Source organism: Zosterops lateralis (genome assembly GCF_965231275.1).
Source record: "Zosterops lateralis genome assembly, chromosome: 4".
NCBI lineage: Eukaryota > Metazoa > Chordata > Aves > Passeriformes > Zosteropidae > Zosterops > Zosterops lateralis.
This window is the reverse complement of record NC_139765.1, coordinates 9,100,851-9,117,066: the sequence shown is the minus strand read 5'-3', so window position 1 is coordinate 9,117,066 and position 16,216 is coordinate 9,100,851. Positions and strand designations below refer to the sequence as shown.

General features: G+C 42.6%; 1 protein-coding gene and 1 long non-coding RNA gene across 3 annotated transcripts in view; one reads left to right on the top strand and one right to left on the bottom strand.

Annotated features, from left to right (window-relative positions):
* Nucleotides 1-4,750: 4,750 nt before the first annotated feature.
* Nucleotides 4,751-8,567, bottom strand: LOC310908227. Its single transcript, XR_014589815.1, has 3 exons — nt 8,139-8,567; nt 7,653-7,881; nt 4,751-6,193 (listed from the first exon to the last, which is right to left on the bottom strand). It is a non-coding gene; the product is annotated as an uncharacterized lncRNA (long non-coding RNA).
* A 127-nt stretch (nt 8,568-8,694) lies between these two features.
* Nucleotides 8,695-16,216, top strand: part of BCAT1 (branched chain amino acid transaminase 1) — a 60,663-nt gene continuing 53,141 nt past the window's right edge. Inside the window, exon 1 of one of the 2 annotated variants that reach the window (XM_083859045.1) lies at nt 8,695-8,825. In XM_083859045.1, coding sequence (XP_083715171.1) covers nt 8,817-8,825 — 9 coding nt within the window. In that variant the 5' untranslated portion in view covers nt 8,695-8,816. Of the gene's footprint in view, nt 8,826-8,857; nt 8,913-16,216 lie in introns of those variants that run through there. The other variant, XM_083859044.1, reaches the window with a different exon arrangement.

Here is a 16,216-nt window from a genome sequence, read left to right as displayed (position 1 = left end):
TTCGTCTTTGTGTCTTCGTGTGCACATTTTAAGAAAGTCTGTTGACAAGTTTTCCTTTCCAGCGGGTCAGGAGTACAAGCTGTTACTGCTTGGCTGTCCTACACTGTTGTGACTTTTACCGTAAATAGGGACTTGGAGTAATCTTAAATTGAAAGGCTTCCTCCCTTTTTTACAACAAACTTTTTACATAAGCATCCCCCGACTTTTTCAAGTTCCAGTTTTGGACACAGCACAACAAAATATGAAATTGCAGTTGCATGGGAAACTGCCTTCTTTTTTTCTGAGGAAGTAACTGTTGAACTTCAGGAGAAAAAGAGCATGCACCTACATCTTGGTGCAGGTTTTTAGTCTAGTTCAAGGATGAGTGCCCTGTGTCCTAGAAAGTGGCCTGATAAGCAGGTTTACCATTCCACTCTGCAAGCTTGTGGCTCATTGTTGAGGATTTTCACAGAGGCAGGAGAGCAGCAAAGCAAAGCTTTTAACTGGTTGTTAAAAACAACCAGTGTTGTTTTTAGAGGTGTTGTGTTGGTGCTATGTACTAGTTAGTACCCTAAAAACTTAATTTGACCCAAGTTGCTTCTATAGTAAGTATTCCAAAGAACTGGCACTTCCTAATTTGAAAGGAAAAAAAACCAAACCCACAGCAATTTCTAGTTACATTTGTTAAACTAGAAGAGGTATAATTTTAATCCGTAGATAGCTCATGGCCAGTTATTTTCACTGACTAGTTGCCATTCATTAACCAGGAATGCTTTGGCTTTGTTACTGCTCAGAATGCGGTACCGTATTTGGGAAATAAATGAATACACAACTCTATATGGTACCATACAGAGTCTGTCAAAAGCAGTGTAAAGAAAAGGATCTTGTCCCTGTGGCAGATGTCAAAATGAAGGTTTTAGAGGATTACTTTAAATTGTTTAGTCACCAGATTTCAAGGCACCGACTCATCTACTTGTTGCCTTTCTGGACCACTGATTATCCGTCAGGCTGGAGAGTAGAGTCCATATCCCTAAACCAAATGTCTGTCTCCCAGCTCTCTCTTCAGAGGTCACTGCTAGCCCTTGGACTCCCATCTCTGCTTCTCTGGCTGCCACACCAGAGGCTCACTTTGGCTGTTCTACCCTTCAGACTGCCAGTACCAGCTGTGACACCATTGGCATGTCATTACCAGACTGATTTACCATCAGAACTTGGCCCTTGTGGCCCATTTGTTCTGAGCTCTGCCCCTCTAGTATTGATCTTGGCACATTAAAGCATCTCTTGGAGGACTTGGATGTCATGCTCAGCCCAACAAAGAGATTCTGCAGCTGCTGCAATCCCTCACCAAGCCTAATTCACCACAATTATATGCTAAAGCATCCTCCTCAAACATATAACAATTTACAGAAAAATTACACAGCTACTGTGGGGTACTTTGTGTGGAATTCATTATCTCAGATGAAGCATTATGACTGATAACCTGGGATATGGAGCAATATCTATTTATAGAGATGCATTTATGTGTTGGTTACTAGTCATTAATGCTACTTTAATCAACAGTTTACCTGCTGAGGCAGTGCATGCCCAGAAATGTGCTTGCCAGAAAGCATTTGTGCTGCCATATGCTTTCTAGCAGACACCATTTTCCACTGAGTACTCCTTTTCCAGGAAATGTGGTGGCTCTTCTATGGAAATTTCTAAGTTTGGGGTATCTTTTCGCTCAGAGAAGCACTGGATTCATAGCTGAGCGCCTATGAATAGGTACTCAGGACATGTTGTGCTACAGTCAGCAGGAGGAGCCACGAGGAAGCAAAAATTCCTGGGATCAGGGATGGCAGGAGAAGCCCGGAGGCTTGGGTGGTCACCAGGTCCCAGGGAGCACCAGCATGGAGCCCTCGTCCCTGCAAAACCTGGGCAGAAGTGGTGATGTCTCATGCCCAAAGGCAAAACACACCTTTAATCATCTTTTCAATCAGCCCCAACACACACTCACAGCTCCCTAACAGCTCTGAGTCCTGGTGCTGGTAACTGGGACCTGGAAAACAGCTTGAAATTTCCTGACTGTTTTTTTTTTCTTTTGTGCACTTCTTTCTGTAGTCTTTTAGGCTTGATTTAATTTAGCCTGGGGAACCGCAGTGTAGCTTTAGAGCACAAAGAGGATGTTGAGCTTTTTATAGAGCCAAAATGCTGAGCGTCAGCCCCTCTCTGGGCTGGCAGGGTTGTACTTGGGAGGTTGGGAAAGCAGGCTCTCCACTTTGGCACAGCCCAGCTGCCTCACTGCCTCCTTTTCTCCAGAGCTATTCCAGTAACACCAGAGAAATCAAGATTTCACATTGATTCTTACAATTTAATTCTCCTACTTTGAAATAAAAGGCTTCTTTGGACCCAAATGTTTTACACCAATAAATCCACACAGCTGTTTAGGTGAATCTTTAAATATTGATTTTTCTTTCTATAATGAAACCAAGCAATTCTGCACTGAATCTTCCAGATGCTCCAGCTGAGTGGCTTTTATCATTAACTGTCAAATTTCTTGATCCAAAGAAAAGTAACAAAGCTGGTGAAGGGTCCGGAGCACAAGTCCTATGATGAGCATCTGAGGGATGTGGAGGTGTTTAATCTGGAGAAAAGGAGGTTTAGGGAAGACTTTATCACTCTCTACAAGTCCCTGACAGGAAGGTGTAGCCAGATGGGGGTCGGGCTCTGCTCCCAGGCAACCACCAACAGGACAAGAGGAAATGGCCTCAAGCCACACCAGAGCAGGGTTAGGTTCAGCATTAGGCAGAATTTCTTCACAGAAAGATTGATTAAACAATGGAATGGGCTACCAAGGAAGGTGGTGGAATCACCACCCCTGGAGAGATTTAAAACAAGTGTAGACGTGTCACTCAGGGACATGGTTTAGTGGTGGGCTTGAAAGTGTTGGGTAATGGTTGGACTCAATGATCTCAAAGGTCTTTTCCCACCTAAACAGTTCTGAGAACTTGAGATTTATCCTCCACTTGCTTCTTCCCCCCTCAAGTGCACAAAACATTGAGTGTCTCCTCACTCTCACTTTTCTACCACTTAGTTTTTAAGGAGGGCTGAGTGGGGGACAAAGAAGCAACTTTGGGAGTAACTTTAGATGGGGAAAATGGACTAGAGCAAGGAATGTTGGTGCTCCCTCTCTTAAAAGGTGAATGAGGGGGTTGATTTTGATGAGAGCTCAGGATTCACTTGATCCCGGTGCCAAAGCCTGGAACAGAGCCAGCTGGTGTGGGCCAGGACCCTGCTGCCCACCCCATGCCTCCTCCACTCCCAGCTCTGGAGCCCCTAAACTCCTTTAAAAGCCCTTTGAAGGCTGTGCTGTGATGAAGATGTGACTTGAAGGAAGGCTGTGTGTCCAACAGGGCTGGAGCACTGGGCAGAGGCAGGTGCGGCCACCCAGAACCTTCTGGAAGGGTCGTGGAGGAGGCGGAGCTGAGGGGAGTGGCTGGAAAACACAAGGCTGGAAGAAATGTTGAAAATAAAAAAAACAAACAACGCTGTTCTTGGTTAGTTCCCGCAGCTCGATGTTTTTCTTGCCTCTCCGAGCAGAAATAAGTGACACATTCACAAAGCGCTTGTTTAGGAGGAATGCGTAAAATGCTGTTTCCCTCAGAGGGTGGGGATGAGGGGGGGAGATGTGTTTATTTGGTTCCAATTACCCTGGCGCACACAGGCCTTCTCCTTTTCAGCCTTTTTTCTCAGAATTTCCCTGGTTGTCAGATGCTGTGTGGCTGCTTTCCCTTTTATCTCCTCTCCCGGCCCTGGGTCTGTGATGTTTCTTTCTGAGGGTGAATTGTGCAGCCCGTGCCCTTTGTGAGGCCGCCAGCCGAGTCGCTTTCCGCCCTTCAGCATCTCCGGCAAACCGCTTCCCACTCCCAGCCTTTTTATCTGGGATTTTACACCCAGATCACTCTGCTAAGGGGCTCTACAGCAGAGCCCGCACACAGCGGGGCTGGGCATGGACAAGGAGGTGCGAAAACAAGAGGGTGCAAGTGAGGAAATGAGCACCGGGAGAAGGTCCTGCCGCACAAAGATCTGTCCCACTCGAGGCCTTCCACAAGGAGACAGACCACGGTGCATTCGTCTTCCTGTTTCTGCAAACAACCCTTTCTCCTCCTTCTCCAAAAAGAGGAACAGTAATTACAATCATCAGCTTCTCCTGTCGTTGCTGTAGTCCCAAATGACATAATTTTACAGAATTTACAGAATGGCCAGGTTGGAAGAGACCTCCAAGAGGATTGAGTCCAACCATGAGCAGTATTTAAAGGACCTCTCCTCCTTCCCCAAAATAAAAACAAATTTAAAACTACCCTAACATTTTGTGCATATCTGAACACATATATGTGTATAATTACATAATACTTTATATATAAACATATAATAATTACATAATACTTTTTATTTTCTGATAGAAAATTTCTGCATCACCAACCTGGTTCTTAACCAATGGTTTGTCCTTCTGTCAATTTAAAAGCTTTCCACAGATGTTCCCCCCATCTGCAAGGCAGCTATATGGAAATCTTGTACCTTCTTAATCATTCTTAAGAGTTTTAGTTTTGTGGCTAAAATCAAACACAGGTTTTCCCTGAAGAATGTTGCAGATGAAAGCTGGTGTTTCCTTATTTCAAATATTTGTGCCAATGCACTTACAGGCAATCATAGAAACTATGCAAGATTGAGTTTTAGTAAAAAACTAACGTAGAAGTAAAGCATTTGACAAAGATCGAAACATAACATTCTGGTATTTCTGGAAGAGATATAATTATTTTTTTCAAATAAGCTTTGGAACACATTTCGAAAGGGCTTATATTACAAAGAGCTTTGAAAGTTTTAAAAGATCAGGATCAAACTGAAGCACAGACTTTGTCTAAATTATACCATTTGATTGAATCAAATTTGCTTTCTCCACATTTTCCTACAGGAAGTTTTCATGCCATTTCAGAGGAAAAAAGAAAATCATAGAATCCTAGCTTTCTCTTACATGGAAAACCTGGTTTCTACCAAGGTTTCTACCTTCTCCCTAAGCTCTTCAGAGGATACAATCAGGGTTGGAGAGGAAACCTTGGAAAGAAAGAAGGGTTTGTGCTCTTTATCTTTATACAATTATAGAACTACAAGCTTCCTCTTTCAACACTTCCCATTTGGCTTTATATCATACTGCCTTTTGATTTCCATAACAGTGGAAATCATATTCCAAAATATTCAAATTATTCAAAAATAATTATTCAATAATTCAAAATATTCAAATTCCTCATATTTCAGTGGCTTAAAGGTGAATTTATTCAGGTCTGGTTTGGAAAATGTGTGTGACTCAAATTCTTCACCGTGTGAATCCCTACAGGTTGTGGAAACACTTTGGACTTGGAGCATATAAACTACCTTATTCTCTCATATGTGTGAAAAATTTACTCATTAAAACTTCTAAAGTTTAACAGTGCTGTCAAGCGTTCCCAGGATTCTTGGTGTTAATGGAAAAACTAGCGTTAAAATGAATAATGTTTTCTGAAAAAATAAATATTTGGAGTGTAGAAAACGTAATTTCTTACTGGGTGGATCAATGCAACAGAGTGAATCACTAGAGGCAAAGATCTAATGTCCTTTGCCTCGTAACTTCTGGAGTGTTACATAAAGAGCTGTAACTAGACTGAGGTAATGCAAACTATCCCTGCAAAAATACATCTGTATGGCACATTTACTAATGCAACTTCAGGTTTGAGGATGCTGCAGCAAGACATAAATTTTAAAGTAAGTTCTGCAGCTTCTTTGAGTTTTGGTCTTTTTCTGACTTTTACTTGCAAGCTCAGGACCAGCTTGGCCCTGAATAAAAGCAAAAGATCAATACAAAGATCTCTTTTTTTAAAACATCCTAGATATGTAATAAATGGTGGTTTGGCTTTGCACAAATCCTCTGTAGTACAGATAATATTTCTTCTTACCCTTTCATTCTCCTATTTCTTAGTTTTGCCCAGGCCATGGATTCTGCTCTGTACCTCAGTAGTTGGCAGTAGTTTAAGGATAACTTGAAATGCATCTCTGTGGTGGAGCATGTGGCAAAGAATTTAGGTAAAAGGCTGATTGTTCAGACTGGTAAACTGAGTTGTGGAGGCAAATTGCACTCAAACAGCTTGTTCTGGTTTTTTTTTTAGGCATTCAGGATACTGAAGTGAGTCTGGAGAAAATGTACAACCTATAAGAAGAAATGCAAAAAGATATATGGATAAATATGCCATTGAGAAGCAGACTCAGCATGATTTTTCTGAAAGGAAATCCTGACCTGTCTATCTATAAACTCCTTCAAAGGAAGCAAAAATCCAATGGATACGATCAAATTGGATTTCCAAGGCATTTAACAAAATGTCTTAGCAAAGGCTCATAGAAAAGAAAGGTGCTTTTATGGTTGCTCTCTTTAATTGGGTATGAGATAAGAAACAAAAGAGAGAGTCTGTAATTGAGAGGAGAAATTGAGGCAGACAGGAAAAGGACCAAGTTTGCTGATAAGACTTAAAGCCTTCAGGGTAAGGGTATTAAAACAATTCCGCCAAACTAGGGCTGTCTGCAGCAGGACCTTATGAAACTAAATACACAGTTGTAAAAATAATATAATATAATAATGTCTGTGAGTATAAAATTATGCACACAGAAAAAAAAAGGTAAATTTATATAAATGGGTGGGTTATGAATGAAGTGTTGCCTTTAGCAGAGAAATCTTAGAATAAAGTAGTTCAGAAATAGTTCAGTTTACTTTAGTGCTCATGAACAGTTCAAATAGGAAACAGAACTATAATAAAAAGAAATAGAGGAGGGAAAAAATGCAAATTAAAAGTAAATGGGATGATCTGCTTTTTGAGAGTATTGTGTAGCTCATGTGCCCATCCAAAATCAAGGATGATCAAGGTTATTGAACTTTTTTATAGTAAACATAAAAGATTAGAACTCCTCATCTGGAGAAAGGAGATGGCTGACAGGATTCAACAATTGTCTGTAAAACCATAAATTACATACAGGGTGTAAAATGCTCTTCATTTGTGTTTAAAGCCTCTCAGTATCAGAAAAAATGGAGCAGGATGTGAAGTTTTCAAGTGGCAAATTCAAAATAAAGCAAAATTATGAGGTTTTCCACAGAACAGAGCTAAACTGTGGAACTGATGAGCACAAGATCTGAAAGATATCAACTTTTATGTAGGTTCAAGGAACAAATCAATAGAACAAAAAGCCATGAGGACCTGTTAAGCCTAGAGGATTCATCTTTCAGGAAGTTGATATAAATCCTTTGAGGATAAGAGTGTATAGTGAAAGAGTATATGGAACAAAGTGCCTCTATGTGCTTATTCTCTTCTTGTAACTCTTCTGCAGGCATTATTATAGTGTACTGTCAGTGACAGGATATTGAATTAAATTGGACCCTTGGCCTGATCCAGCCTGGCTGTTCTATGTTGTGGTTATAACCTGAAGACAACTTGTTGTGAATGGATTGATTTGCTCTCATGAGCCCTGGGCAGTACTGCCCTGATGATGAGCTGTACCTGCCTGAAGCTTCTTTGCTGCTTTCTCTGCCTCCTGATTTTTGCTCCAACTTTCTCCTCTTCTAAACAGCTGCCAAAACATCACTGTTCATGTGAACTTGCATTTTGGGCAGTGCTGCTTACCTGTGTTCTTTTGGAATCCAAAATGCTTGTAAATCCTCTAAACAGCACTTTTTTAGCTGGCTGAAGAGCAGCAGGAACAAAAAATGTACTTATGTAACCAATCTCTGGCACCGTAGAACAGAGAATAATTCATGTACATCGTGCAGAGCAGAATTTGGCACTTCTGACAGTCGCACTGAGATGAAACGACTTCCTACAACAACTCTAAAGGAGATCAGAGGGGGGAAACCTACGAAAACATTAGTAAAGGAAGAAAAGAAACGTAAAATCAGTTATGATGAAAGTAAGCACTTTGTGAACATTTTCTCTGAAAAATTCATGGGGTTTTTTTTGTATTAGTTTTATAAGCGTGGGTAGAAGCAACACAGTGGACAGGCTGGTGTATTTATTATTTTAAATTAAGAATAATCTTCGGGTGCTAGTCAGCTGCCTGCCAGGTACCAGAACTGGGAGGTGAGAAGTGTGCCGAGCTGTGCAGGTACATACCAGACCTTCAGCATGGACTGGGGGCACGGGTGAGCAGGGAAACATCTGGGCAATTCCAGGTAAAATGGGATGTGTATCCTCCTCTGTGTCGGGCGGTAGTGCTGGGGCACTAAGCACCAGCCGCGCCGAGGGAGAACAGGGAAGAGCCGCTGATGGGAGGGATAACTGCGAGGTGTTGATGTGTCAGCCGAGTCGGACGCGAGGCAGAGGAAATGACTCAGAGAACGACGAGCTGGTTTAACGCTGGAGAGAGAACGTGTCGCCCTCGGTTTGAGTTACAGCACAAGCACCGAATTGTCTCCCCTGGGCCGGCGAGCGGGGCCGTTTTAGGGCCGGGGTGACCCTGCCCTGCCTGCAGCAAAGGTGCGGGCGGGGGGGTTCGGCCACGCCGCTCCTTCCCGAGGCTCCTGCGGGCGGGGGGAGCTGCGGGAAGGGCGGGGCGGGCGGGGCGGCCCCCAGCCCCTCGCCGAGCTCCCAGCGCCCGCCGTGCGCGCCGCCCTCGCCCGCTGATGCAATCCCAGCCCCGCGGTCCCAGCAGCAGCAGCAGCAGCACCGGCGGTCCGAGCAGCAGCAGCCCCAGCCGGCCCCGATCCCGCCGCCGTGTCCGCCCCCGGAGCTCGGCTCCATCCCGCCGAGAGCCCGGCAGGAACATCACCATCACCGCCCCTGCCCGCCAGCATGATCAAGGTAAGCGGAGCGGGTTTCCTGCTCAGAGCCGTCCGTGCATCCTTCCGGCGGTGCGGAGCGGCGGAGGGGATTCGCCTTGGCAGAGCGGTAGGTCGCCAATCTGTGTTAAAGGGGTTTTCGTGCCCCGGTTCATTGTGCTTTGAGAAGGGGGTTTCTGTCCCCGACGGATTTGGTGTTTGAGATTCAGCGGCAGATTGTGTGTGGTTTTACATCTTTCCTTGCTCTTTCATTGCAGGCGGCGTGTGTGGAAGAGAAGTAATTCTATGGAAAAGAAATAATGAGGGAGGATGGAGAAGGGGGAAGGGAAGATGTGTGATTTCCTTTGGGGTCATTTTCTTGTTTATAAGACTCTCAATGATTAAAAAAGCCACAAAAAACCCAACAAACCAAAAGCCTGCAAAGGTTATGGTCTCCTGGCAGACATCAAGGCTTTTTACGCCTGTGAGTTTGTTAAAGCTCTTATGTCTGCCCTAGTACTGAAATAGACTGTGGGTAAAACCCAGTAACATGTGCTTAGAGGTTTTGAGTAATTTCAGAAGTAACTTTAAATCATGGAAGAGGAGCTGTCGGTGACAAACACCAACGTGGCAGACGAGCATCTGTGGGCACTGTCCTTTTATAAATGTCATGTTTGTGCTCTTCAGCTTAGTGACCTGATCTGGGGATTAAACAGAAGTCTTCCTGGTCGAGGCAAAGGGCATGGGGTTAATGCTTGTCTCTTAGACCAAGGGAACATCACAGCCACGTTGCACCCTGTGGAACAGCTGCAGCAATGCTTGGGTTTTGGGGAAGGTCTGTGCTGGGCTGACTGGGAACTGCACAGCTGCAGTCTGATGCCAAAGTTAACAGCTGAGGAAAATCACGGCTCAGTTATTTGCTTTCCTTGGGTTGCTTTAGCAGAGGGAGTACAGGCACAACAGGTATGTGACTGGCAGGTGTCTCCACAGCTCCTCTCTGCTGCTGATGGCAAGTGTTCCTCACACTCAGCAGTGCTGTCCCCTGAGTGGCTCTGGCAGTGCTGCAGTTGCTACTCAGGGTGGCAGGGCTGGGATGGAGGAGCCTTGGGATGCTGCCATAGCCCTGTTTGCCCTCCCTGCAGCTGGAGAGTGGCAGAAACCTGGTCTGAAACTACTCAGGGAAAATACCCAAGAGCTCCCCCAGCCACAATGCTCAGAAACAGAATGGAGCATCTCAAGGAAGCAGCAGACTGTCGTGTTTCATGTCACTTCTGATGTATCTGTTGTGTGTGAAGGAAAGAGGGGCAGGGTTCCTCCAGCACCTGTCAAGAATGCTCTGGCATGGCCTTAGAAAATAAGTAATGGGGAAACCACAGACCTACCAACCTGTCTGCTCAGAGCAGCACTGACTTCTTGTTGGCTTCTTTTTACCTGCACAAACCTTTGCTTTGTCTTTTTTTACTGTAGAAGGCATGGAAGGAAGCAATAGCTACAGCAGTAAAAGGACACTCTTGCCACTTAGAAGTGATGTGACCTTGGGCAAGTCAGCGCTGTCTGAGCCCTTTCCCCTTTATTTGCCTCATCTGTTCAGACTGTCAGCTCTCCAGGGTTCTGGCTGTCACTGTGTGTTTGTAGAGCATTTATCAGAGGTACAGAAAATTATGATTTGATTATTACCATACTTATGTAAAACCTGATACATTTATAAATAACCTAATCAACAGCGTTATTCTACCTTTTTTCTTCATCTCTCCCTTCACAATTTCCTGTGTTTAGTAACAACCCTCCATTTTTCCTTGAACTATGTACAGCTCAACCACAACCCTCCCTTTTCTGTTCTCCCATCCTGGTTAAAGTAATGTATAAAAAATGAATTATGCCTCCAGTTTCTGCAGTCTCTGCCTTGTCCACCTAATGCACTGATTGTTACTGACAGCCTAGCACTTGTGTGTGATCCAGTGGATATGCTGATTTTTTCTCCCATGGAAATTGAGCATTGAAATATGCTGCAGAGCCATAGGTAAAAGAGAAGATTGCAAAGTCATGAGGTAGCTTTAACACAACTGATAGCTTGTTAAAATAGTCCATAGGCCATAGCCTTTGTTTAATTAGATGGATGAAAATAATTCAGATGGATTTCATTAGTCATTAATTTATCCCTGGGAGGATAGTGTTAGGAAAGGAGGTAAATCAGTTAATTAACTGTGTAAACACTCAGGTGCTCTGCATTTATTCTGCATTTTAAAACAAATTAAGAGACGTGGGCATGGTAAAGAATTGGAACAGACATTTTCATTGCTTCCCTTTCATTGTTATGCCATTTTCTTAAATGAATAAACATAACTGAATGCATAATGCTGAAAATTACCAGTTGGTTTGAGGGCAGGACCTTCAGTGCCAGAATGAAGGAGCTGAGCAGCAAATTCTCTGTGTAAAATTTGCACAATCAGCCTTCTTAGGCCACAGATGTGAGGGCTGGCACGTCCATGTCGCCACAGTGACACATCATGTTCTTTGCTGCTGGATAAGCTCATCAGGCAGCTCTGTGAGTGCAAGGCACTCTGTGCTGATTGAGGCTTTTGATAATGAATTGTGGCTACCCACATGCAACGATGGCTGTAGCGGAAAGATTAAATGCCCAAACTTCACCTTAAAAGTCTGACTTCAGGTGGTAGTTGAGCATAAATCAAAGCAGTATGTGACCCTAATGTGTTGTGTTTGTAGTCACTTTCATGTTTGCACCTTGATGCCTCCCATTCTAACACAGGATGAAGTGAATGGGTGGCCCCATTTACCTTGGAAACAGCCTCATTATTTTATGGCTTTATACATTAAAGATCCTGGTAAAATTACATCGTAAAACAGAGCACCTGTTGCAGAAGGGCAATTTAGGAAGTATTACCATATGCTGTTGCAGAGGAAAAGCCAGTGTTATGCTTATGGAAAGCACCCTTTGGTGTGTGCATCAGAGCATCCAAAACAACGTGAGAATAGTTGAAACTATCTTAAGAAATGATTAATAGATTTTACCCATCTGTGGGTTTTTTTGTGCATCTTGGCCCATAGTTTATTTCTAGTTTTGCAAACTAACATTATAATATCATTCCAACAGAGTTACTCATTTACTTTTTTCCTTGAGGTCTGCAGTGTGTTCCAAGTTTTTTTTTTTTTTTTTTTGAGTGTACCTGAAGCATTAATAAAGGGCAGCAAATAATGTCTCAGCAGGTACACAGCTATTGCTAAATCAGTTTGCCTATTAGAGCATGTCACACACCATATTGATAAAAATGTTCCTAGTGAGCACAGAAAATTGTTCCTCCTGGTATACAAATAGGGTTTAATTCCACAAGGTTCTGATTGGAATAATTCCCACTAAGATTCAGAGACATCACTGCTACACAAATCATGTCCTCTTGTTTATTTTCATTTAGACTGTTGTGTTAAGCGTCATCACTTCCGTAACAAATGTTTGAATTTGCATTACTCCTACTGAGAATGAAGTTTTTTAAATGCTTGACACTGAGAGTTTGAAAGAACAGAGGGTGCTCAGTCTGGAGAAGGCTCTGGAATGCAACCTTGCACAGTGTAGAGGGAAATGATGGAGATGGGGCCAGGCTCAGTGGTGCTGTATGGCAGGAGGACAAGAGACAATGGTGTTACCTGAAACAAAAAAGGTTCAGATGAGGTGTAAGGAAAAAAATTCTCTCCACAAGCACAGTTGGGAAGTGGGTTACCAAGAGAGACTGTGCAGTTTCCATCTGTGGGAGTTCTCAAGACCCAGCTGGATCAAGCCTTAGGAAACTTGGTCTGAGCTCAGAGCCCACCCTGCTTTGAGCAGGAGGCTGAATTAAAGACATCCTGAGGTCCCTTCCAGCCTGGATTTTCCTGTGGCCCTGAGAAAAAGCTTGCGAATAATTTTTTTTAATCCAGTCTCAGTTTTTGACACACTCAGTGGTGTAGACCAGCACATATTTGTCCAGAGCCCTGAATGCTTGGCTTTTAACAGCACAAAGAGGTCTGTGTAAAGGTGATATTTAAGGTCACCACTGTAGGCAGGTTTCTTTGCAGAAGGTATATTCTTTAACTTGTTGGTATAGTAGTATAATTTAGTTTATTATCTTAACAGAAGAGGTTAAGCTGGAAAGCTATGAAGCACTGAATAAAAGGAGATATTTTTGATTTTCAGGCATGTGAACTTGAAATTGCTGCATCTAAAATACAGTCTATAAGGTTACTACATGAAATTGCACATTCTGCTCTTATAAAATGGTACAGTTGCATATGATCATGCAATTAATTAAAAATTACAGGTAGCCATCTAAAATCACTAGTAACAATACAATTTCTTTTGATGTAGGGTTTCTCAACCTCTCTTAAATAAAGGAAATTATTAATCAAATGAGTAAGGAAAAGAAACTTCAAATGTTAACATTTGCTATGAAGTTATCATCAGCATAGCTGGCAGGTCAGTTGCTATGTACGTTTCTTACCAGGTGCATGATGCAGGTTTTACTCCCCCGATTTTAAAATTTGAAGAAACTGGTGGAAGTTTTTGATCCTGGATGAAGAAAAGTGCAATTATTTTTTAAAAAGCTCTATAGTTTATAGTTTGTTTATTATAAACTAGCTTCATAAATTTATAGTTCAGAGTACTGTAACTATTTTTTGAGAACAGAACATCAAGATTTATTACCAAATTATCATCATCACAGTCCTTCTGAATTCTGCCCTGTGGCAATGCCTGCTTAAAATTTGACAAACCCTTTCCTAATTGCTAGGAAGTATTGCCTGAAATATAGAGGGTAGAAGGTATAAAAAATAAATAAGCATGAAGTAATAGTCTTAGCACAGGGTGTTACTGCCTGTAGTGGCTACACAGGCAGTTTTGCCACAGCTGTACAGCTGCATGTGTACATGCATGCAGAAAAAAAGCATAATTGTATTCATATGCTCAAGAATTTGAGGCATTTAGCCATCATGAGTAGGTCATCTGTATTTTTAATATTATCCTTTGTCATTCAGCAGTTTTTTAGAGACCATTTTTGGCATTTACAGTTTGATTCTCTTCTTGACACCTGAGGATAGAAATTCAGTATCAGCATTCCGTTCTGGTTGTTCACTAAGCTGAAAATTAGCATTTACAATTGTTTTCTTAAGGTGTTGTGCTGTAGCCAGCAATGTTTTCATCATGTTAATTGGGCAAAATACTCATTAGACCATGCATATAAAATAAATGTTCTGTGCTGCTGTTTCCAGGTGAACTGGATTTCAGCAGTGGACAAATCAGATGCAATTCCAAACTTTAAAGGTGCTTAAGATTAGCATCATACATTCTGAAATGTGAAAAACATTGATGTTCACATGCAATGAAGCCTCACAGACCCCTTTGTACATTTGTCAGTTTAGATTCATGGAGCTGAGCAGGGCTGTTTGATCCTTGAAATGGATGTTGAATTGTAGGAGGACAAACCTACATTACTTGTCATAGGTCAGTTTATTATCTTCATTTCCAGTGCCACTTCTGGCCATTTCAAAGCTGTCATTTTTCAAATAGGGACTGCATCACTCCTGATTTATGTTTGTTACAGCTTCAACCATGCTGGGATTTGGGCAAAGGTCCTCTCTTCATTTTGTGTACTTCATGTGTGCTTAATGCTGACACCTCTACAAATACCTCATCTGTGACCGCACTTTTCCAAGGCCATTTTTAATGTGCTGAGTGATATTTTGCTCTCAAATTCCTTGGGCAGCATCCAGTTTGCTCTGGGCACTGTCAACAATTGATAGGGGATTTCAGATTAAGGACTTGCTCACGTTGTTTAGAAAGGACACGTAGGATAAGGTTAACACAGCTCCTAAATTTTGGAGTGTTACAATCCATGATTTTTCCCTGTCAAGGGGTTGTTACACAGTTCAATATATATTAAGTAGGTGGGATATCTGGTACTGTCACTAGTTGGAAATACTTTACCTCTTTTGGGCAGATGATATGAAGAAAAGCAGCTTCTTCTGGGTCTTATCTTGTTGTGGTACCACAAGAAGGGAGTAATGCGTGACACTGCAGTGATGCTGTAGTTGTGCCTAGCTTTTCCTGACTTGATAGGAAGCTTCCATGAGAATGTTTACACTTGCTTGTTTTGGTGGATAATGGTTATTGCCTTCTGTTACAGCCTCTGCAACTCATGAAGAATGTAAAGCAATTAAGTTCTTAGAATATTGTGAGCTGAACATCTATCATGCGAATATGCTCCCTTTCTGTTTTTATTGGAATGAGAACATTATTGTAGATGCTGTCCTCAAACAGGTCCCAAAGATTTTCCCCTTGGCTTAGCTCTGTTCCTACTGCCCTCTACATCAAGATAAAAGCTTCAATTTCCTTTCTACTTTGCTGAACTGTGTTGAGTTAAAACAAATCAGGGCAGTGTTTGAACACACAGCAAAACACACGTCAGAGGGGTATAACACAGGCTTTGGAGAGGTCTCACATTGCTTCAAACTAATTATGGCAGGCTAAAAACCTACTGGAGCTGGTATAGACAGGTGTTCTGCAGCAAAACCTCTGTGCTGTTAGGAAAGAAATTTGAATAGGTTATAGCTGTGAGTAGGGAACAGCCAAACCCATTTTAAGTCACTCATTTACACCTGCTCCTCTTCATTGTGAAAAACTACAATGGATTTGATGGGTATGTTCCTGGGGAGCTGTGCAGAGCCTGTTCTGGCACCCTGGTGAATTCCCTGAAGCAGCTGCCAGGCAGGGTGAAGTGTGCCAGTGGGACAATCCATGCCTCAATTTCCTGCTGGTAGAAGAGATGGATATTTCTGCCTTCTTTCACCTAGATGTTGTGTCTGTAGAGCCAGGCTTCCAGGTCTTACAGTGAGAAAAGTCCTTTAAAGCTTATAAATAATGAAGGTCTTCATTCTTTATCTGGAACAAACAGTTCCAGCCCACTGTCAGAATCCAAAATAACACAGTATTTGCAATATTTCTGGAAAGCTTGTTGTCCATCTGGGTTTTTTTTGCTTTTTTTTTTTTTTCCTTTCCCCTGCCTTGCATCATCTGTTTAAAAAGATACAGGATGACTTTAATTCACTCTTAACAACACCTACTAGATCACCGTGAGCCCTGAGAACTTGGGTCAGGGTCCTTCTGCAGTATTGTGGCCAAATGTTCAGGCAGAGCCCAGATCTGGGTGTGCAGGCTCTGCCTGCAAGCAGAGAAATGGGGCTTTGCTCAGACATTTGAGAACTACACAGCAGAGAAACACCTTTATAAGGAGCACTCTCTGACTAGTGGAGCAGAGTGTACCTGCAGATTTGAGCCCATTCAGATCCCCAGGTGAGATAGCTGCTGCCATGCCTTATCAGCTTCATCTCTTGGACACTTCACAGACATACCAGCCTCATGGGAAACAGGGAATAACAGCCGTAACTGCC